Source organism: Hoplias malabaricus, chromosome 4 (genome assembly GCF_029633855.1).
Source record: "Hoplias malabaricus isolate fHopMal1 chromosome 4, fHopMal1.hap1, whole genome shotgun sequence".
NCBI classification, from domain to species: Eukaryota; Metazoa; Chordata; class Actinopteri; order Characiformes; family Erythrinidae; genus Hoplias; species Hoplias malabaricus.
Genome location: NC_089803.1, coordinates 69,977,300 through 69,999,847, shown reverse-complemented (window position 1 = coordinate 69,999,847; position 22,548 = coordinate 69,977,300). Strand labels below are relative to the sequence as shown.

Sequence of the window (22,548 nt, the reverse complement as noted above, 5' to 3'; positions counted from 1 at the left end):
GGCACAGTGGATGGTGTGGCTGTAGCGAGTTCCCTCCGTTCGCTCTCAGAGGGCACCTGCCAAATACCAGCTCTTTAATAACTGGAATATTTGAGCTTCTTAAAATCACAATGAGTTATCAGTAACAGTATTCTTATCAGCCAGCCTCTGGGTTTGTTCTGTGCACTGGGAAGAGAATGCTTCAGAGACAGAGTTTGAGATTCATTTGGAGAGAACCAGTGACTCCTTCCTCAATCTCTAATTGGAGTGCAAAGAATTCTGATCATCTGTTTCTCCTGAGCCTTGTTGAAAACCCAGGCTTGGCTGCCAGCGCCTGATAGGGTTCCCTCCTCACCCGGATCGCAGCACTCAGCTCGCTGTTGTTTATCACGCTTATTACTTTTCATCTCTCTCTCTCTGTCTCTCTCTGCAGTTCAGTTCGGAGAGCGGGCTCGTCAGCCTCTCTTCCTGCCGGTGCTCCCTAAGCAAACAAACATAATGTAGCAGGGATGTTTGACAAGACCGTCATTCATCCAGGCTTTTTTCAGGAAGATCAGCTCAAAAGAAACACAACGAACGGGCCCTTTTCATATCTTCCCCGACATCAAGGCACGTCATCATGAAAAGGAATCCACGTCGCTCTGAAATTAATTTCCCCCAATGTTGTACCCAATGAGCAAAGGGAGCTCTGGAATTAGTCTACAAATGGCTGACGATAAATATAGACCCAGTCCCTACAGCTCAGGTGCACTCCCCACACTCTCCCTGTCGTTCTCACAGGTCTGTGTTTGTACAGCGTCAGGTCGGAGAGGTGTATTTACAGGTGCAAAACTCAGAGACCTCCCTTTACTTTCTCTTAGTCAAAGTATTATGTATTAAGCTTGTTATTCAACCGTAAGAAATGAGTATTAAGCTTGTCATTCTTCAGCAAAAGTTATATTCAACAAACATTTTCCAAGAAAATTCAACGATTAAATGCACCTCAAGGAACTGCCTTGTAACTCAGTCACTCATTCAGTCACATACAGAGATACTCACTCATTCACTCCCATGCTCACTGCATATCAGTCACATACTCACTCTGTCACGCGCTCACATATGTACTCACTCTGTCACGCGCTCACATATGTACTCACTCTGTCACGCGCTCACATATGTACTCACTCTGTCACGCGCTCACATATGTACTCACTCTGTCACGCGCTCACATATGTACTCACTCTGTCACGCGCTCACATATGTACTCACTCTGTCACGCGCTCACATATGTACTCACTCTGTCACGCGCTCACATATGTACTCACTCTGTCACGCGCTCACATATGTACTCACTCTGTCACGCGCTCACATATGTACTCACTCTGTCACGCGCTCGCATATGTACTCACTCTGTCACGCGCTTGCATACGTACTCGCTCTCTCATGTGCTCGCATACGTACTCACTGTCACACGCTTGCATACATACTCACTCTGTCACACGCTTGCATACGTACTCACTGTCACGTGCTTGCATACGTACTCACTCTGTCACGCGCTTGCATACGTACTCACTGTCACGTGCTTGCATACGTACTCACTCTCTCACGCGCTTGCATACGTACTCTCTGTCACACGCTTGCATACATACTCACTCTGTCACACGCTTGCATACGTACTCTCTGTCACACGCTTGCATACATACTCACTCTGTCACACGCTTGCATACGTACTCACTGTCACGTGCTTGCATACATACTCACTCTGTCATGCGCCCCCATACGTACACACAGTCACGCGCTCGCATTTGTGCTCACTCTTTCACCGTTAGGAATTTCACCACAGGCCGTGCCTTTTCTCACACATTGGCTCACGTTAAAGGGCTGTTCCACAAGAAAAAGTAATAGTGTCACGTCCTGTGTTTGTTTTCCTCACCATGTGCTCATTTAGCACATGGCTCTGTTTGTTGTTCTTGTCTCTGCCCTAGTCCCGCCTTAGCTCCGCCTTCCCGTCAGTGTCTCCTTTGTAGTCCTGTCCTCTCGTTATCAGTCCCCGGTTGTCAATTCTCTGTGTATTGTTTCAGTGCTCCCTTCTTGTGTGTTCTTGTGTGTGGATGTGTTTCTTTGTCTGTTGTTTTACACATTACAACCAGTTCACAGTTGTGTTCTGTTCCTGTCCTACTTCTGTTCCACTGTGTTCTAGCTTCTTTTCTGTTTTCTGTGTTTGCCTTGGTTTTGTTTAAATAGAGATTTCTTGTGTGCGTCCGCCTCCTAACACTCCCTCAACTGTGACAAATAGTGCTTCACATCATTGACACTTTCTGCCCTTGTTTCAGTGTTTAGCGTCTCCACAATTTTCCTTTATTTTAGCTTCCCTTTTTTTGGAGAATTTCTTTAATTTCCCCCAAAGACGTAATGAGGGCTATTTCTGATGATTTCTGTAAACGCCTCTAAAGTCCAGTCTTAGAAGTTGAGGTTCGAGTTTTACTCTTGAGAGGTGTTCTTTCAGAACGTTTGTGTTTTTGCTTGTGCTCTTATATTGGGAAGATGACCAAGAATGAGGGCTTTATCTTCTCCTAGCCCTTAGTCAATGAAGTAGAGTGTCATTGGTGATCAGGTTTCATTTTTTTCTTTCTGTCTATTCCTTCCCAGAATTATACGTACAGTGGCCATTTTTACAGGAAGTTAAATAGACGAGGAGTGGTCTCTGATGTCCGTACAGTACTGTGTGTGTGTGTGTTCAGTGGTTGCAAATATCAAGAATATTCTTTAACCTGTAAAAAGTGGGGTTTCTATAAATGGCACTATACGTCAATTTTATTTTGTTGGCATTGAAAGCATAGGTTTCCTGACCATTTATTTCCCCCATCTCTCTCTCTCTCTCTCTCTCTTTTTTTTTTCCCTCGTGTCTTACTGGTGTCTGAACAAGATCTTTTCCTCCCCCACTTATTTCGAGATTAAGGACTGATGAGAACAATAGCTTCATGCATATATTTGCATTCTTAATGCAGCATGTGTCCCATGCCGGACCAATCGGTGCAGCAGCATGCAGATTAATTTTATATTTAATTACAGTACATTCCTTCAAGTGTGCTGACTTAATCTTAAACACGGTGAGGTCACTTCAAACGATGATGACCACTGGGTATACTGCAGTCCTCTTTCATCACAGGACGCCTCTTTGTTTGGAACATAAACACAGATAGTTACCGTGCAGGGCTTTTCTCGGAGCGGTTAATGATACTGTTTTTGAAATGACACAGTGTTGGTCTCCTGTTGCATATATCCTACCAGGTGTGATCAGAGCTGATGCCCAGACTGAGACTAACGGATGCTCAGGGTTTCTATTGCAGCCGTTGAGCCAAAAATAATCCAGAGGTATCTGGCACGCTCAGAGAACATTAATAGTACACCTAATAAAACAGTGAAGTGACCTACAAAAACAGTAACGCTGCACTGCTTTTTACCATTATTACCAGTTTTATTGAGGAAGACTTGACTGTTTATGTTGTAGAGGGGACAGGTGTACGTCCGTGTACACAGCGGATGGGTCCCTGGGTAGAAGTGAAATGCTGTAATGGTCCACACGATAAATGAGTTTGAATCGTCTACTTTGTGTTTTCTTTTTGTTTTACATTTCCACCGCGGCTGGTTTAGTGTCGATAAAACCCAGTCTCACCCTCACTGTAGCGGTACAGAGCATTTCAACGGTCAAGTAATGTACACCTTAGATCTGTTAAACACAGTCAAAGCATGGGCTTTTAATAAGCGCAGTTTTATGCCGTGAATTATTAAAGTGTAGCTCATGAAGAAAGAAGCTACTCAGTTACAAAACGCTGGGTTTGATAAGGAATGCTTCTAGTGCTGGGCGATGTGAGGGCAATTCAATATCACGGTTAACTGTACATTTGACCATGATTATGATTAACAGACGATTATGTTGTTGTTGTATTAATGACCCTCACAGTTCAGTGATGAGGCTTGTGCTGTAAATATGCTCCAGTGTTAAAGCTGGGATGTTTCTCTAATGTCACTGGGAGCTTGTTCTTCTCTCGTTTTCTGAGAACTGTTTATATTCGGTGTGTGATTGAGCTTTTTTCACTAAAACTGTTCTTTCTCAGCGTTTACATTTGACTTCTTTTGGTTCAGAGTCGTCTTAAAGTCAAACACAACACGTCCAAACCACAGTCGCTGTGTTTCTCCCTGGTACGAGCTCGAGTCGCTCGGTCGGCCTCTGTGTTTAGGTTCTCCTACATGTGGCAGATAGGGGGCGGAGTCACGTGACTACAGCTTGGTAGCGTGGTTTTAAAGGGACAGTACGTGAACACACAGTGGGGACATAACAGAATAGAAATAACTGATATAATCGATACAGACAAGATTATATCGATTAGACGTTCAGAATCTCGATTTCGATTCGTTTTCGATTAATTGCGCAGTCCTAAAAACGTCAGTGTAGAACAAGTACAGCTACATGTGATGTTTGACACACAAAAAAGTACACACACTTCACACACACTAAGACTGCGATGCTGTGTTTCCTGTGTTAAGACTGTTTTGAGTATTTTCAGGACTTGTTTGTTTTTAAAGAGAAAATGATGGTGAATGTTTGTCGTCACAGAAGGTTTATGTATTGATTTTAGGAAAGAATCCTGTACTTGTTTTTGGAAGAAGAGGAAGAAACACTTTTATTGATCCCCTTGGGGAAATTGCTTCTCTACATTTGACCCATCCATGGCAGTGAACACACAAACACACACTAGTGAGCAATTCATTAACACACACTAGGAGCAGAGGGGCTGCTAACCACCTCCACCTCAGGAGCAGTCCCTGGAATTGATCCGGTGACCCTCCGGCCTTGAGCTCGCTTATTTAACCTCAAGGACGAGGCTGCCCCAGATTTAAATGATTGTTTTTGTGAAAGAAGAATCGGTAAAGCAGAACATCAGAAATCAAAGAGAGCTTTATTTAAGTCCCTTTCCATCTCTGGACCGTCAGTGTGCAGCAGCTCAGCTGGTGATTAGAAAGAGCCCCTCTGCTGCCCCTCTGTGCTCTGCGGGTCACTTCGTGAGTCGGGTCAAGGCTACAGCCCTACCCTGAGACTTGCAGGGCTGTCCCGGAGGTCTGCAGCTGTCTGCGTGTCATGAGCTGTATCTGGGGCGTGCCTGCGCTCGCCTGCTGTCTCTGCGTGGTTCCCGGTTAGTTTTGGCCGGCCTGGCCTTAGGGCTGGACACATGATTAACTTGATTAGTCCGAGAGGGCAGGGGGTAGTCATCCCGCAGAAGCTTGCCACGCATTGCTGCTCCCGCAGATGGGAGCGGACAGATGTTGGCGTGTAGTGTGGTGGGCTTAGGGAAAGGCCCACACATTTGCAGATTTGGGGGGCGTCCCAGCGCGCACCTGGACGCGGATCTTGACGCAGCTGGTTCCTGGCAGCCTCAAAGTCCAGAACTGTCAGCCTGAAAAAGAACCGCTTACCACAGACAGAGCTGCTAATATCTGGGCTGGGCTTTATTTTCATGCGCTGCAGCCGTCTGGCAGGAAAGCTCAGAGCGGTAATGCGGAGCTGTTGTATTAGCTTTACTCTCCGCTTTGCTTTTATTGGGAAAGAGGCACATTTAGGTCAGGAAAGTTGGAGGCATCTTCAGCATTCCCTTTTTAATAACCACCGAACTTCTGCTCATGCCAAACACTATGGTGGTGTTCAACTCTTGTAAAAGGGAAAGAGAGATAGATCGAAGGGAACAGCTTTTTTAAATCTCAAGTTCGATATCTGTCCAGGCTGAGTCATCTAAGTCTGCTGAGAATCCACTGGTCTGATCTGGGAGTGTAGCATGGCCCTCCATCTCCCCCCATCGCTCAGAGTGTCATTAGCCAACCCGGGCGTCTTTTGGCTCAGAGGACTTAGTGTTATCATTCTCATCCAAGCGTGTTGAGCTTTGTGGTGTGTTCTCCCTGTGTCTGCGTGGGTTTCCTCCGGGTGATTGTCTGTGAGGAGTGTGGTGTGTTCTCCCTGTGTCTGCGTGGGTTTCCTCCGGGCAACTGTCTGTGAGGAGTTTGGTGTGTTCTCCCTGTGTCTGCGTGGGTTTCCTCCGGGTGACTGTCTGTGAAGAGTGTGGTGTGTTCTCCCTGTGTCTGCGTGGGTTTCCTCCGGGTGACTGTCTGTGAAGAGTGTGGTGTGTTCTCCCTGTGTCTGCGTGGGTTTCCTCCGGGCGACTGTCTGTGAGGAGTGTGGAGTTTTCTCCCCATGTCTGCGTGGGTTTCCTCCAGGTGACTGTCTGTGAGGAGTTTGGTGTGTTCTCCCCGTGTCTGCGTGGGTTTCCTCCAGGTTACTGTCTGTGAGGAGTTTGGTGTGTTCTCCCTGTGTCTGCGTGGGTTTCCTCCGGGCGACTGTCTGTGAGGAGTGTGGTGTGTTCTCCCTGTGTCTGCGTGGGTTTCCTCCAGGCGACTGTCTGTGAGGAGTTTGGTGTGTTCTCTCTGTGTCTGTGTGGGTTTCCTCCGGGTGACTGTCTGTGAGGAGTTTGGTGTGTTCTCTCTGTGTCTGCGTGGGTTTCCTCCGGGTGACTGTCTGTGAGGAGTTTGGTGTGTTCTCTCTGTGTCTGTGTGGGTTTCCTCCGGGTGACTGTCTGTGAAGAGTGTGGTGTGTTCTCCCAAAAGAACACGTTGGTAGGTGTATTGGCGTATCACTCACTTAAAAGGTGTGAGTGAATATGTGAGTGTGTGTCTCCCCGCAAAGTACTGGCGCCCCTTCCAGGGTGTCTCTTAGCCTTGCGCCCTGCGATTCCGGGTTATTCTCCGGACCCACTGTGACCCTGAACTGTATAAAGAAGGATAATATGACATTATTAGTGTTATTTAATGACGTAGAGGAAAAGATCCTGTACTTTATCCATCTCCACACTTCTCTGCACATCCATACTCCACCCAAACACACACGTGTCGGCTTGGGATCTTAAGCGGTTCTCCGTTTACTACGCTGCGATGCATTTATAATTTCACCATTAACTCCAATGTATATAAATCCTTTGCACCTCCTCGCCACCAGTTCTCACACTGAGGTATTAAGTGTCAGCTATGATTGAACTACGTTCTCATTTTTCCATAACGGCTCACAGAGATTTCTCTTCAGCTCCTCGACCTCACACCTGAACTCCTCCCAAGGCTGGCTGCAGCAAAGTGTAGCGCGGAGGACGCATTCTCACACAAGGCCAACTAAAATATCCACAAGAAATCATTTGGAAGAAGGCAGCGAGGGAACTGCAGTGGGGTTTAATGTCGAGCCACTGAGTTACTGAGGGAGGTATCTACTTGATGTCGGTTTCAAAGGATTCATTATGCAGAAGTTGCGCTGAAATATCTCTCAACAGGAGAAAGTTCTTGGACTTTCTGATGTTTGCCCCATGCTTCAACCAATATCTTGAGGATTTCAAAGCCTTTTCAAGTCTTAGCCTGTAAACATTGCCTAAAGCTGCCTGTAAATTAATATTTAATGTTGCAGATCAGGACCAGAATAACAAATGTAATGTTTTTTGATAGCATTCGAGTGTTTGAAAGCTGTATAAATAATAATACATAAAAAGGAAATGTGAACCCTCTGAAATGTACAAAATGAAGGGATTTCTCTTAAACAGGGTTTACCTCGTAAACAAGTTTATGAGCTTTATGAATATACAACACCGTCATATTAATAAGATGTGTTTCGGCTTCTCTCTAGGCTTTATTTCTATGTTTAAAAAGCGTTTAAATGAATGTATATGTTAGTGTTTCAGCTTGTGAACTGTCAAAGGTTTGGCGGCACTTTTAAAACGGTTTAGAATAGAAATGTGATAAACGTGTTAGACCACGCTGACTAAACGTGCTTCTGAGTTTAGGAAACATACCAGATTCAGGTCATCAGTCAGAGAGGCATTCAACTCTCAGAAATGTAACATATTCAGTATTATGTATAAATGATGAATGAGGGAGAGAATTCAATCTTACATTTTTTTTTTAATGTGTTATAGGAGTGTAGCCATTCATTCATCCATCTGCTGTGGCATGGTACATAATACAAGGAATATAATAAAGCTTGACAAAGTTAATATGAGGAATATGGCGCATGGCTGTCGATTATTATTATTATTATTATTATTGGTCTGACAACACATACATACCTAATGTTTATATAGCTAATAAAAACATAAATACCTTTACAATTAGGAGAATATACAGAATTTCAGACAACAAACAAGGAAATGGGAGATTGTTAAAGGCATAACTGAGCAGTTGGTTTACAATTAGAGGATGTTATTTCAATTCTTAATTTTGTAGAAAGAAAATAAATCACTTCTGGCATTAAGAAACAATAACATTCATTCATTGTCTGTAACCCTCATCCAGTTCAGCGTTGCGGTGGGAATCACTGGGTGCTAGGCGGGAACACACACTGGAGGGGGTGCCAGACCTTCACAGGGCGACACACACTCACACTACGCACACTTTAGAGTCGCCAATCCACTTCCCAACGTGTGTTTTTGGAGCGTGGGAGGAAACCGGAGCACCCAGAGGAAACCCATGCAGACACAGGGAGAACACACCACACTCCTCACAGACAGTCACCCGGAGGAAACCCACGCAGACACAGGGAGAACACACCAAACTCCTCACAGACAGTCACCCGGAGGAAACCCACGCAGACACAGGGAGAACACACCACACTCCTCACAGACAGTCACCCGGAGGAGACCCACGCAGACACGGGGAGAACACACCACACTCCTCACAGACAGTCACCCGGAGGAAACCCACGCGGACACAGGGAGAACACACCACACTCCTCACAGACAGTCACCCGGAGGAAACCCACGCAGACACGGGGAGAACACACCACACTCCTCACAGACAGTCACCTGGAGGAAACCCACGCAGACACGGGGAGAACACACCACACTCCTCACAGACAGTCACCCGGAGCGGGACTCGAACCCACAACCTCCAGGAGTGTAGAAACAAGGAGGTTATTTTAATGTTCTGGCTGTTCTGTGCCTGTGATTGGTCACATGACAGGCAGGTTGTGTTTGGCTTGGCGAGTTCTAGTAATGGCGCGAGTGCTGGAAACTTTACAGCACTGTGCAGAACAGACTTGAAAAGGCAAGGAAATCAAAGCTCCACAGAAGGTCGTCTACCGCTCGTATACTTGGTCACAAAACTGTTTCTATTCACTCGCTCAGCCTCGGCCCTCTTCACTAATGTCTCTCCTCCTTTGCCTCCCTCCAGCTTACTGAAGCTGGACCAGCAGATAAGTGCAGCAAGAGCTTTCCCAGAGCTGAAGCTGCTGGTGCTAAATGCAGAACACAGCCTGGAGTCAAGGGAGAGGGGGAGCGATGTATGGGTTCAGATGCTGGGCTTAATTTAGAGGAAAGGAAAATGTTCACACTGGAAAAGGTAAAATAAAGAAGGTACTCTCCACTGTGTTTTTAAAGCAGTCACTGCCCTGATGCCTTCCACCTTCGCAGGGAATAAGTTCCACATTTCACCCCAATAATACAAAGTCTGTTAATGTCATTACTGGCAATAGGGAGATCTTTCCATTCAGGGTGTGTCCACCACAGGTTCACCTACTGTGTTAATGGAAGGGTCAGATTTCCACTTGTTTATCATGTTTATATTCTATAAATTAAAATAATATAGATGTAGGTGATTTAAAACAGAGTTCTGATTTTATTAAGTTACAAACGTAGTGGCAGTGATGTGTTTTGCTGGTGTAGAGTGGATCAGACACAGCAGTGCTGCTGGAGTTTTTAAACCCTGTGTCCACTCTCTGTCCACTCTGTGAGACACTCCTCCCTTGTTGGTCCACCTTGTAGATGTAGAGTCAGAGACAGTAGCTCATCTGTCGCTGCACAGTGTGTGTCGCTCGTCCTCTAGTCCTTCATCAGTGACACAGGACGCTGTCGGCTGGATGTTTTTGGTCGGTGGACTGTTCTCAGTCCAGACACTGAGGGGTTTAAAAACTCCAGCAGCACTGCTGTGTCTGATCCACTCTACACCAGCACAACACACACTAACACACCACCACCACGTCAGTGGACAATGAGTGTAGAAACAAGGAGGTAAACCCCCGAGCTTTCAGACGACGGTAAATATAGGATCTGAAATGGACTGGTGTTTGTGTCTTTTCCCACACAACTCTGAACACTCGATTCACATGCGGAGGCCAGGTGTAATCTGTCGTAATAGGCCAGATTAGATCTGTGTCACCAGTGGTTGCGTCCATAGAGAGTACTGGAAACAGAACACAGCGGCATGTGCGATAGCACTTACAGTCCTCCAGTGTTGTCCTCTGCTGTAAAAGACTCCTGAATGATCTCTTTTGCTTCTGTGATTTAGGAGTGTTTTCCAAATCACGGCACTCTCTCTTATTCTCAAACTCATTATTCACAAGACCTTCCAGATAATGTTAAGCTTCACTGAGTCACACGTGGGCCAACCTCTTCTGCAGTGATTATGATTTTCCCTGCTGAACCCGGGAGGAGGGGGTCACATCCGAGTTCAGGTAATCAAGAACCTGAATTAGGAGATTGTTTAAGGAGTAAGTCAGCTGCTTAGAGAAGAGCCAAGCAGATGGTTTGGCCTGGTTGTAAATAGGAAAGTTCCAGTTTACGACCTATTACACTTGTACATACTCCATGCTCCATTTTAAACTGTTAAGAGAGTGTGTGTGTGTGTGTGTGTCACGTTCCTTAGGGTATTTTTTTACCACTGCAGGACTAGGTCGGTTGAAGTTGAAAAGTGTAGAGATTACTCTGACTGTGAAAGTGTGCACTACGGTGACCGATAGCGTATGATAACGTTATCACTTTGTGGGGTGTACGAACAGGTCTTAAAGTGTTTGTGTGTGACATATAACTGTAAATCAAACTCCAAACATACTCCTGCTTTTGTCATTTTATAGTAACTGCTCATATGGTAACTAAGGTGTAGTAATATTTATTCAACAAAAAATAACCTATACATTTAATAAATAACGTAAAATTTAAGTACTAACACGCTATATTCACAAAGGCTAACATCTGAAGTCAACATCTGTAACTCATTCAAACCTAGGACCTCACGTATTTTTGGACACAGTATTATCCCCAAGAACAGAACAAATCCATCACAGTCTTCTGCAGCGCTTTTTCCCGGTGGAGCTCATAATGAAGGCAGCGCCCAACAAACTCTTCACTCGCAGTTTTCTTTTTTATGCGGCTTCACTACTTTCATAGTTTTCATAGCTCAACATGCCAGAGGAGAATGCAAACTGCCCAGATATGTCACATCACACAACCAGCATCAAGAGTAGAAAGATGGGGAGAGGCAGCCAGCTTCCTAACCCTGAAAGAGAGTGAGGCTGATTGCCTTTTCTAGGACTCCAGGCCTCGTAAGGCAAAGGCAGAGATCTCATGTCTCCGTCCGTCCTTTCACCATGGACTCTAGTTAATTGCATGTGGTGGAAACCTGGTAGGCCTAGCTGTGGTGTTTTGCCGCTCTGTTATTTTTGAGTCCCTGTGAGAGCAAATTCACCACACGCTGCTCACCTCTCACTCAGTCTCGACATGTGGTGCAATGCTATACTGCCACAGCACACATGCACATAATCCATCCACACAGCAGTGTCGACTGGAAAAGAAAACCCTGTGAACCCAAAATAAGTATCGCACAAACACACACACAGACACATACTGTTAAGCTCTCTGTGCATAGCTGTGGAGGCAGCCGTTTCTCTGCCACAGGCATATATCCAGTCTCCAGTGTGTGGCCAGCGCTAGTTGTTTTGGGTAGGGTTTGATCCACCCAGGATACTTCAGTGCCGATATGTGCTGTCAGAGCCAGGAGGCTGTGGCTTTCTCCAGCTACTCGTTAAACACAGCCTCCACTGTGCTCATACGATGCGTCTAGAAGAATGATCAGGTGCTAGAGGGATAGCGGCTTGGCTCGGACTCACCTGGCCTTGTTTGGGAGCACCTTGTGTCAGTGTAATCGCGTTGGAAACTCACCCGACACTTTCGTAATGCATCACGGGAGAGTTTCGCTCTCCGCAGTGCACACTTTTCCCTCTCTCGAATCCCTCCTGCTTTGTTTTGTTCGGGCTTAGTGTAGATCTAGACGCATGGGCCCAGAGGAGCACTAGGTATTGCTTTCCTGGAAACCAAGCATGAGACTTGCCTGTTGTATCCCACAGCTCCTGTTTATATCTCATCAATTACCTCCCTGTATTCCATGCCTGGCTTGCCGTGCTGAGCTGTGGAGGCAAGAGGGAAGAGGACTGTTTCTGGGCTCCTGTATCAAGATTCGTTAGACACTGTATAAAAGCATATTGGCCTCGTTATGTCCACATATGCTCTGAGAGGGGGGTAGGTGTGTCAGGATTTTTTTTGATGAAGACTGTGCTTGGTAACCGATCTGGCCGTGACGTTGCCAGGACAGAATCCAGACATCACAGCCGCATAAACAGGAAAACACATGCAACAGGCCCTCAATGTGCTCTTTACTGAAGCTGAACTGCTATGAAATCTGTTTTGTGTTTGACGTGACTGAGCTCATAAACCAGACTGTCCCCTCCATCTGCAAAAATGTTTATTTTGCTTTGGGTGTTGCTTTGTGTCATCTTCACTCTTTTTCTTCCTCCCTGCACATGGAAAAGGGGGCAGTAATGAGAAAAATACAGAGCTGGAGTCAAGCGTATTACTGTCTGTATGCCACAGTTTGGAGATATGTCTGATGGGTTTATTTCGTCAGCGCTTATTGATACAGGTTTTATATCTCGTATCTTCTATCGCCCCGCAGTGCTGCTTCACTGTTATACATAGTGTACGTTTTCTTCTTAAATGTATATAGTGCACAAGGTCAGTTTACGATGCACAGACACTGCATGTCCTCTGTATGTTTATAACCAATACACCAGACATTCTGAGTCAGAGCATGCGTATTTTACTCTTGTTTGCATAAATACATGATCTAATCTGTATATAAGTGTAGTTTTATTATGGCGTCAAAATAGGTTCTAAAGTTCTGAGAACCAAAAAACAAATTCCATAACCATTCTTTCATTCATTCATTATCTGTAACCCCTTATCCAGTTCACAGGGCAACACAGTCCTTCACAGGGCAACACAGACACACACACACACTCACACATTCACTCACACAACGGACACTTGTGAGTTGGCAATCCACCTACCAACGTGTGTGGGAGGAAACCGGAGCACCCGGAGGAAACCCATGCATACACAGGGAAAACACACCACACTCCTCACAGACAGTCACCCGGAGGAAACCCATGCAGACACAGGGAGAACACACAACAATCCTTACAGACAGTCAACCAGAGGAAACCCACGCAGACACAGGGAGAACACACCACACTCCTCACAGACAGTCACCCGGAGGAAACCCATGCAGACACAGGGAGAACACACAACAATCCTTACAGACAGTCACCCGGAGGAAACTCACACAGACACAGAGAGAATACACCACACTCCTCACCTTATAAGGTAATATATATATATTTTTTATATATATAATATAAAAAAACATCCTAACCCTGATTGGAAAATGACTCTAAGCTTCTATGACGAACTGTGCACTACTAAAAGACATAATCGTTAAAAATCGTGTTTGTCGGTCGGTCATTTTCCAGTCAGGGTCAGATTGGCGCGTTATTGCTGACGTAACGGGATGTGCAGAATCAGCTGGGTGGGTAGGACTTCAGCAGCCAATGACTATCTAGATCCCGCCCCTGTCAAAAGTCAAACACGAGAAACTTCTGGAAGTGACTGAGGAAAGGTGGAATAAAAGCGAAAACGAATTCTTTTTTAAATTCTCTATTAAACTCAAAGTAGTCGGTTATATACAGAGATATTCTTATTTCGTTTATTCATTTTTATAACTCAATATTAATGAGAGTTTTCTCAGTTTTAAAATGTCATTTATTGGTTATGGATTCTGTTTTTTTGGTTCTCAGAACTTTAGAAGCTATTTTGCCGCCATAGTTTATTATTATACTGTCGCTGTCCAATGAAAGACATACATCTCCATAAGTTTACTGGAGAAAAAGTAATTTTGGAGCATTTCTATTGGTCCGTTCACACAATGTGACTGCACAACGACTGGTGCCGTGTTTAAACGATGTTGTAAACCCAAAACCCAAAAGTAGAGATACATGATTTTCTTTGGGTATTCTGTTAAATCTTTCTAATTCCACATTATTCTGGTGCGTCTGACCATCTTTGAACCTATCCACTCAGTCTGTTTGGGTACCGAACATTGGATGTTTATGTCCCTGCTCTGCATGTGAATAGTATCCTACCACCATCCTTACCACGTGTGTCCATTTTCCCTGTTCCTGTGCAGACAGATGAAGGACCAGACTAAGAAGGTGGCCACTCTGAAACACAAAGAGCAAGTGGAGAAGAGCAAGAACGCTCAGCTGATGGAGGAAGCGCGCAAGCGGGAGGATAACATCAATGAAAGTTCTCAGCAGATCAAGGTAACTCAAAAAGCACAGTAGAATTTGGGTTCGTTATTGTGGGCTTTATGATACAGGCCACTGTGTGTGGTATAGTGAGGACGCTGAGTGTCCTCCAGTGTTTCTAATGTCTGTGCTGGACGTAGAGTGACGAGACTCTGGCCAATCAGCGTTCTGCAAGGTTTACACTAGGGCTGTGCCATATACCATTCACAATAATATCATCAATTTAAAAAAATCCAATATCGTGATATTAGCAATTCAGATTTGTTTACGTAATGATGTCATACCGTTACACATAATACGTCGTACGTTCTTTACATGAGTCGTTTAGACACAGTGAAGTACGGTGGCTCTGAGGCGGATCTTTCGCGGATTCGCTACTTCGTGGGTTTTTTCAAGGCCCATATATATATATATATATATATATATATATATATATATATATATATATAATTAAAAGTATTTTTTTAATTATTATTATTTACATGTATTAGAGTAGGCCTGTAGGTGACACAATATATCATTTACAAGTGTTTCTTACGTACAGTACATGTATTGTTCACGTCCACATCCGAGTGAAATTTACTGACGCTAAATCACAGCTTAGGAATGACTCTATTAAAGAAACTGGTAGGATATCACATGTAGTTCCAGCTGAAAAACATTAGAGAACGACTGTTTACTGCAAAGGGTGGGTTGTTAACAGTAACAGGGAGGGGTTTAAAAGTCCAAATACTCATTAAATACATAAAATATCTTCGCGGAAATTCGTTTTTCGCGGGTGGTCTTGAAACGTATTCCCTCGCGAAAAAACTAGGGATCTGTATATATATTAAATATATAGTAACAGAGGCGATTGCTTTAAGACTGCAAGGGAAGCTCAGCTTTCCCTAAAATGTCAAAAAATAAGTGATCAAATATATACTGTTGTGTGTACATGTCATTGAATAAATATGCACTACAACGCACTCAACTTTTGTTCAGAATCAGCTGCTTATCACTGGTAAAGACGCGGCTTTCCTCTCAATCATTCCCGCAGCTTCACAGTGCTTTAAACAGTGAGGACGCTGAGCGTCCACAGAGTTCAATAGTGAAGCAGCGAAACAAGACGAGTCATTGGATAAATGCTGGGCTTTGTCCCGCCCATCGGGCGCTCAGCGTCTCTGGGGGTCTATGGGGCAGTGGGCTGGCCTCTGCTGGCCCGGACGCTCAGCCTCTGCATGATGATTGGATGATCTGTCTGAGGCTGAATCCCTTTTTGATTGACAGCGAAATGAGCGAATCAGCGATCCTTTGGTGTAAAAATCCGTGCGAGCATTACATTTTCATTCTGTTCTGAGTCGAACCGGAGACTTTCTTAGCGGCATTTTCTTTGTTAGAAACGACTAGCGACAAATTGAGCTTCTATTTCTGGTGGGTTTTTTGTAGCTGCTTGTGTTTGGAGATGCTTGTTGGTACGACAGGGTCACAGATCATTTTCTTGAAAAGGAACGGAGGGTAGAATTTACGTATAAATAAACCGACACATTTTAAGATGTAGGCCGAAATTGAGAGACCAGCATCCGCCACTGTATAGTAAGTATATTTAATTAAATAAAATTCATATTAATATAAAACTGATTTTGTTGCAATACTTTGTTTTTGAAATTCATACAAGTGTTTTTTCGTATCGCCAAAAATATCGTTATCGCCAAAATACCTTGAAATATCGTGATATTATTTTAGAGCCGTATCGCCCACCCCTAGTTTACACATGACGGTTAAGTCCCTACTCGGCTCGCTTGGAACCACAAGGTACAACATACAACATTTACCTAATGGAAAAGCAAAAAGTCAGTTAGATTCAAGTAGAGTTGTGTAGTGTAGGTACCATTCAGTGGAAATATTCTCAGTGGTTTTTCTTGTTGGCAACAATGAGGTCAGGCTTAAGGCAGGACTAAGATCACAGTGTCTCCTCTGCTTTATGGATGGATCATAAACAATGGGTTACAATATCCTCAGCCATTTTATAATGACCTACATCACAGTGATGGTGCAAGACCGTGCTCAGAGGGAGATGTGGGAGATGTGTGTTTGAAGCTTTGCCCTTTGTAAAGTTGCCGCTGGAGCTGTGTGAACTATAACCAGTCTTCAGTCTCTTCAGGGAGAGCTAAAATAAGAGGCTCACTAAGAATACTGCCTATGGTTTGCTAGCTTTAAAGAGTTTCATCATATCAAATGTTTACAGTTTTGCGCTCTGTTTTTCTTTTCTGTTTTTGGAGGTTTGTTCTAATTCCCGGTCTGACATTAACTGACAGGTAAAGTGGGATCTTCCAGATCCTCTCCACCTACGTTTATGTGGCTCCTGACCTCTTGTTCTGCGTTTGTATCTGAAAAACGGCATGCCCTCGTTTCTAATCCAACACATTCCAGGCTTCCTCCGCTGGCCCGGATGAAGAGCCGTAGCTTTAATGTGGTGGACTTGTACCTTTATGTGTAGCACTCGCAGGTGATGGACCAACTCCCTTCGAAGAACTGGGCTTATATTTTCAAAACCTCACTGACATTCATTCACTCATTTATTCTTTCATTCATTCTTTCATAACTGCTTTATCCAGAACAGGAGGCACCTGGAATCGTTGAGTGCAAGGCAGGCACACACTGGACATCACACACACCCTGTCTCACTCTCTCACTCTCACTCTCTCACTCACACATACACACATCATCTCTCTCTCTCTCACTCTCTCTCTCACACATACACACATCATCTCTCTCTCTCTCTCTCTCTCTTTCACCCAAACACACACACACACACTCTCACACACACACATACACACATCATCTCTCTCTCTCTCACTCTCTCTCTCTCTCTCTCTCTCTCTCTCACACATACACACATCATCTCTCTCTCTCTCTCACTCTCTCTCTCTCTCTCTCTTTCACCCAAACACACACACACACTCTCACACACACACATACACACATCATCTCTCACTCTCTCACTCTCTCTCTCTCTCTCTCTCTCTCTCTCACACATACACACATCATCTCTCTCTCTCTCTCACTCTCTCTCTCACACATACACACATCTCTCTCTCTCTCTCTCTCTCTCTCTCTCTCTTTCACCCAAACACACACACACACTCTCTCTCTCACACACTCTCACACATACATACACACATCATCTCTCTCTCTCTCTCTCTCTCTCTCTTTCACCCAAACACACACACACACTCTCTCTCTCACACACTCTCACACATACATACACACATCATCTCTCTCTCTCACTCTCTCTCTCTCCTTCACACAAACACACACACACACACTCTCTCTCTCTCTCACACACTCACACACACACATCATCTCTCTCTCTCTCTCTCTTTCACCCAAACACACACACACTCTCTCTCTCTCACACACACTCACACACACATACACACATCGTCTCTCTCTCTCACACACACACATCATCTCTCTCTCTCACTCTCTCTCTCTCTCTCTCACACACACACACATCATCTCTCTCTCACACACACACACATACTCTCTCTATCTCTCACTCTCTCACACATACACACATCATCTCTCTCTCACTCTCTCTCTCTCTCTTTCACCCAAACACACACACACTCTCTCTCTCTCTCACACACTCTCACACACACACACATCATCTCTCTCTCTCACTCTCTCTCTCTCTCTCTCACACACACACACATCATCTCTCTCTCACACACACACACATACTCTCTCTATCTCTCACTCTCTCACACATACACACATCATCTCTCTCTCTCACTCTCTCTCTCTCTCACACACACCTCTCTCTCTCTCACACGCACACACATACACATACACACACATCATCTCTCACACACACACACATACACACACCCTCTCACTCAAACACACACGCACCTGTTGACAGTTCCGCACACTCACCCAGTCACTCACACACACACACTCACACCAGAGGACAGTTTCACACAGTCATTTCTTTGTTGATGTCGGACCCTTGCTGTGTTCAGAAAGTCTCGTTTTTTATGGAGGTGCTGTTTCATCCTCTCCATAATCTTCTGAACAACAAAGCCATAGCGCTCCCTGCTTTGTTGTGGTTTTTGCTGTTGTTTCTGGCCCTGACAGTCACTCTTTCTCTCTCACTCCCTTTTCACATTTCCCTTTCCCCTGTATCATCTGTCCTTTGTTTTGATTTGAGTTCGTTTTCTTTATTTTCGGCCCCGGCAGAGCCGTGTTATTGGACTCTGACCCGAGGTGCGGTGTGTTTGTGTCCGTTTGTGTGAGCGAGCGTATGATGCAGTCAGAGGAAAACTCATCTGTGCTAGGCCTCCAGGTTACTTTGCGGGGTCGTGTTGCAGCTGAGGCCGCGCTGTGGCTTTTTCTCCCCCACTCTGTGTGTCCTGATCCGCACCGCTCTGTGGGGAGAGATGTTGGAGCGGTGATGGTCTTCTCCAGCCAAGACCAGCAGCAGTTGCCTCACCTTTTAAAGACACGACACTGCGGTCCTGAGGCACAGAGAGTCCGTATCGGAATAAGCCAGGACTGTTGGGCCTAGGCTTCGTACGCTATTGGCCTCTGGGGATGTTTGGAAGGGGAACTGATCGTTTCTGATGATTTGCATGGTTTCCACTTTGGCTTGTCAGAGCGGTTGGTCAAGGCAGATTGAACGGGGTCACCCCAGGACACCGTTTAGGGGCCACAGAGTAATAACCCTCTTCTTTCCTGCTCTGAAAAAAAAAGATTCCTCTTATGTTTCAGCTAATTGGAGGCACTTCCAGAGGAGCTGAGTAGTGGGAGCGGGGGGATATGGGGGTCGAGCCCTTGGGCAGGGTGATCATGTTCAGGGCAGCTGCTGTTGGCTTTGGAGAAGGTGACGTGGTCAGGGGGACAGAAGGGGAAGGAGCGCCATTGTGTCTGAGCCTATGGCTCGATTCAGCCGAGAACCTGGGGTTACGTAAATCTAGGTTAGAAGATTTTGTAGAAACAGTCAGTGTGTGTGGGTTTTATATATACACTTTTATATTTAAGACAGAAACACCCAGCTGTCTCTCAGTCAGATCGAGGGGCAGATTCTCCATGCCCCCTAAACAGAGAACGTGTTTTTCATTGGTCATCATCTTTATTTAAACTCACAATCTTCTGAACCGCCAATCCACCTACCAACGTGTGTTTTTGGAGCGTGGGAGGAAACCGGAGCACCAGGAGAAAACCCACGCAGACACAGGGAGCACACACCACACTCCTCACAGACAGTCACCCGGAGGAAACCCACGCAGACACAGGGAGAACACACCACACTCCTCACAGACATTCACCCGGAGGAAACCCACACAGACACAGGGAGAACACACCACACTCCTCACAGACAGTCACCCGGAGGAAACCCACGCAGACACAGGGAGAACACACCACACTCCTCACAGACAGTCACCCGGAGGAAACCCACGCAGACACAGGGAGAACACACCACACTCCTCACAAACAGTCACCCGGAGGAAACCCACACAGACACAGGGAGAACACACCACACTCCTCACAGACAGTCACCCGGAGGAAACCCACGCAGACACAGGGAGAACACACCACACTCCTCACAGACAGTCACCCAGAGGAAACCCACGCAGACACAGGGAGAACACACCACACTCCTCACAAACAGCCACCCGGAGCAGGTCTCGAACCCACAACCTCCAGATCCCACAACCACAACTGCGCCACCCTCATGTATATGATTACAATAAAAGTAGTAGCTGTGTTTGTTTCCAGATCTTCATCGAATGGATTCGTTAAATCGACAGCACACAGGTTGAGCACGTGTCTATTAACCACTAAAACAAAGGATTGGAAGATAACCTCAAATAATACTGAAAATAAACCCTTACTGCTCAGATAAATATCTGTTTAAACCTTGTCAGGTGCCTCACGTTTAACACAGTGCTATACGCACTTCCCTGCCTCTTAATGTCCAGGAGTCTTTTTCAAAAGATGAGATCAGATTATTAAAAGCAATTGAATCAGGTGTGGAATCACTTTAGCAGGAAAGCAGACGTGTTTTAGCAGTGAAAACCACCTGTGTGGAAAGACGTTCCAGAAGCAGGACACTCCTGATCAGTCCCGATCACCGCTCCACTGTGCTGAAGGCTTGGACATGCCCCGGGCGGACGTAGCTGAGAGAGAGAGAGCTTTTTTGAAATACTGGAATGCATGAGCAGTGTATTTGAGAAGCGTCTTTCTGACCCCTGGACTTGGCTCTTCTTAATCGCCCTCTCCTTTTTCATTCCACCCTCTGCTGCGATGGAAATGAACCCAGCCTGGTTTTCTACGCATCACATCTTGAGCGTCAGGTTTTTCCACCACAAAAGCTCCCAGACATGCGATATGCACACGTGGAGAGTGAATCATCAGGCCGTCTTCCACTTTCCCACAGATTTTAATATCGACAGTTTGAAGACGTCGAGGTTTTCTCCGGGGAAACACGGGGAGAATAGAGGAAGCGGGATGACAGTATAATGAAGCGCAGTAAATACCAGGTTTACTGCGTGATTGGAGATTGTCTTTTTACTGCTTGGCTCACTGTGTGCTGGAGCGGTGAATAATGCGGTTCCTAGTGCGCAGGCAGAGGACCCTCACGTAGATAAAGAGAACTGTGAAAGCTGTTTTGTAACGGAACAGAGAAGGAATGGCAGAGAGGCTTGAGCACTGTCATCGTACTTCTGTTGTTCTTGTTCTTCCGTGAGTAGGCGTTAACGTTATATGGAGGTGTCGCAGTCTAAGTCTGATGTGAAACATGACTGTGTTCATTGGAGAGATGGGCGGTGCCTGCTGCATTTTACATGCATTTACATATTGTCTTTTTGTTTAAACAGAGTCTTAAAGTTAATAAAATAAAATAAATGTGGCTCAGTTCCAGAAGCAGAGGCTGTGAGGAAGTGACCCTTTTACTTTCCCTCACCGACTGGTCCATAGAAACTGTTGGTGGGTACAGTGTCTGTGGTAAACTGTCCACAAGTGGGGTAAGTGAGTTACTGTGTGTGAATGGGTGAGTGTGTGAAACTGCACATGAGGGACGTGTGAGTGACTGGATGAGTGTGTGAGTGAATGTGTGAGTGTGTGAAACTGCACAAAGGGGTGAGTGAGTGACTGGGTGAGTGTATGTGAATGTGTGAGTGTGTGAAACTGCACACAGAGGGGTGAGTGAGTTACAGGGTGAATGTGTGAGTGTGTGAAACTGCACAAAGGGGTGAGTGAGTGACTGGATGAGTGTGTGAAACTGCACAAAGAGGGGCGAGTGAGTTACAGGGTGAATGTGTGAGTGTGTGAAACTGCACAAAGGGGTGAGTGAGTGAGTGAATGTGTGAGTGTGTGAAACTGCACACAGAGGGGCGAGTGAGTGACTCGGTGAATGTGTGAGTGTGTGAAACTGCACAAAGGGGCGAGTGAGTGACTGGGTGAGTGTATGAGTGAATGTGTGAGTGTGTGAAACTGCACAAAGCGGTGAGTGAGTGACTGGGTGAGTGTGTGAGTGAATGTGTGAGTGTGTGAAACTGCACAGACGGGTGAGTGTGTGATTGAATGTGTGAGTGTGTGAAACTGCACACAGAGGGGCGAGTGAGTTACAGGGTGAATGTGTGAGTGTGTGAAACTGCACAAAGGGGTGAGTGAGTGAGGGAATGTGTGAGTGTGTGAAACTGCACACAGAGGGGCGAGTGAGTGACTCGGTGAATGTGTGAGTGTGTGAAACTGCACAAAGGGGCGAGTGAGTGACTGGGTGAGTGTATGAGTGAATGTGTGAGTGTGTGAAACTGCACAAAGCGGTGAGTGAGTGACTGGGTGAGTGTGTGAGTGAATGTGTGAGTGTGTGAAACTGCACACAGAGGGGTGAGTGAGTGACTGGGTGAATGTGTGAGTGTGTAAAACTACACAAAGGGGCGAGTGAGTGACTGGATGAGTGTGAAACTGCACAAAGAGGGGCGAGTGAGTGACTGGGTGAATGTGTGAGTGTGTGAAACTGCACACAGAGGGGTGAGTGAGTTACAGGGTGAATGTGTGAGTGTGTGAAACTGCACAAAGGGGTGAGTGAGTGACTGGATGAGTGTGTGAAA

At 45.6% G+C, this 22,548-nt stretch overlaps 1 protein-coding gene across 2 annotated transcripts in view; it reads left to right on the top strand.

Annotated features, from left to right (window-relative positions):
* erc1b (ELKS/RAB6-interacting/CAST family member 1b) overlaps positions 1-22,548 on the top strand; it is a 307,858-nt gene that overhangs the window by 117,241 nt on the left and 168,069 nt on the right. For both annotated transcript variants that reach the window (XM_066667109.1, XM_066667110.1), the window contains one exon: positions 14,332-14,467. In XM_066667109.1, the coding sequence (XP_066523206.1) occupies positions 14,332-14,467 (136 nt within the window). The remainder of the gene's footprint in view (positions 1-14,331; positions 14,468-22,548) is intronic.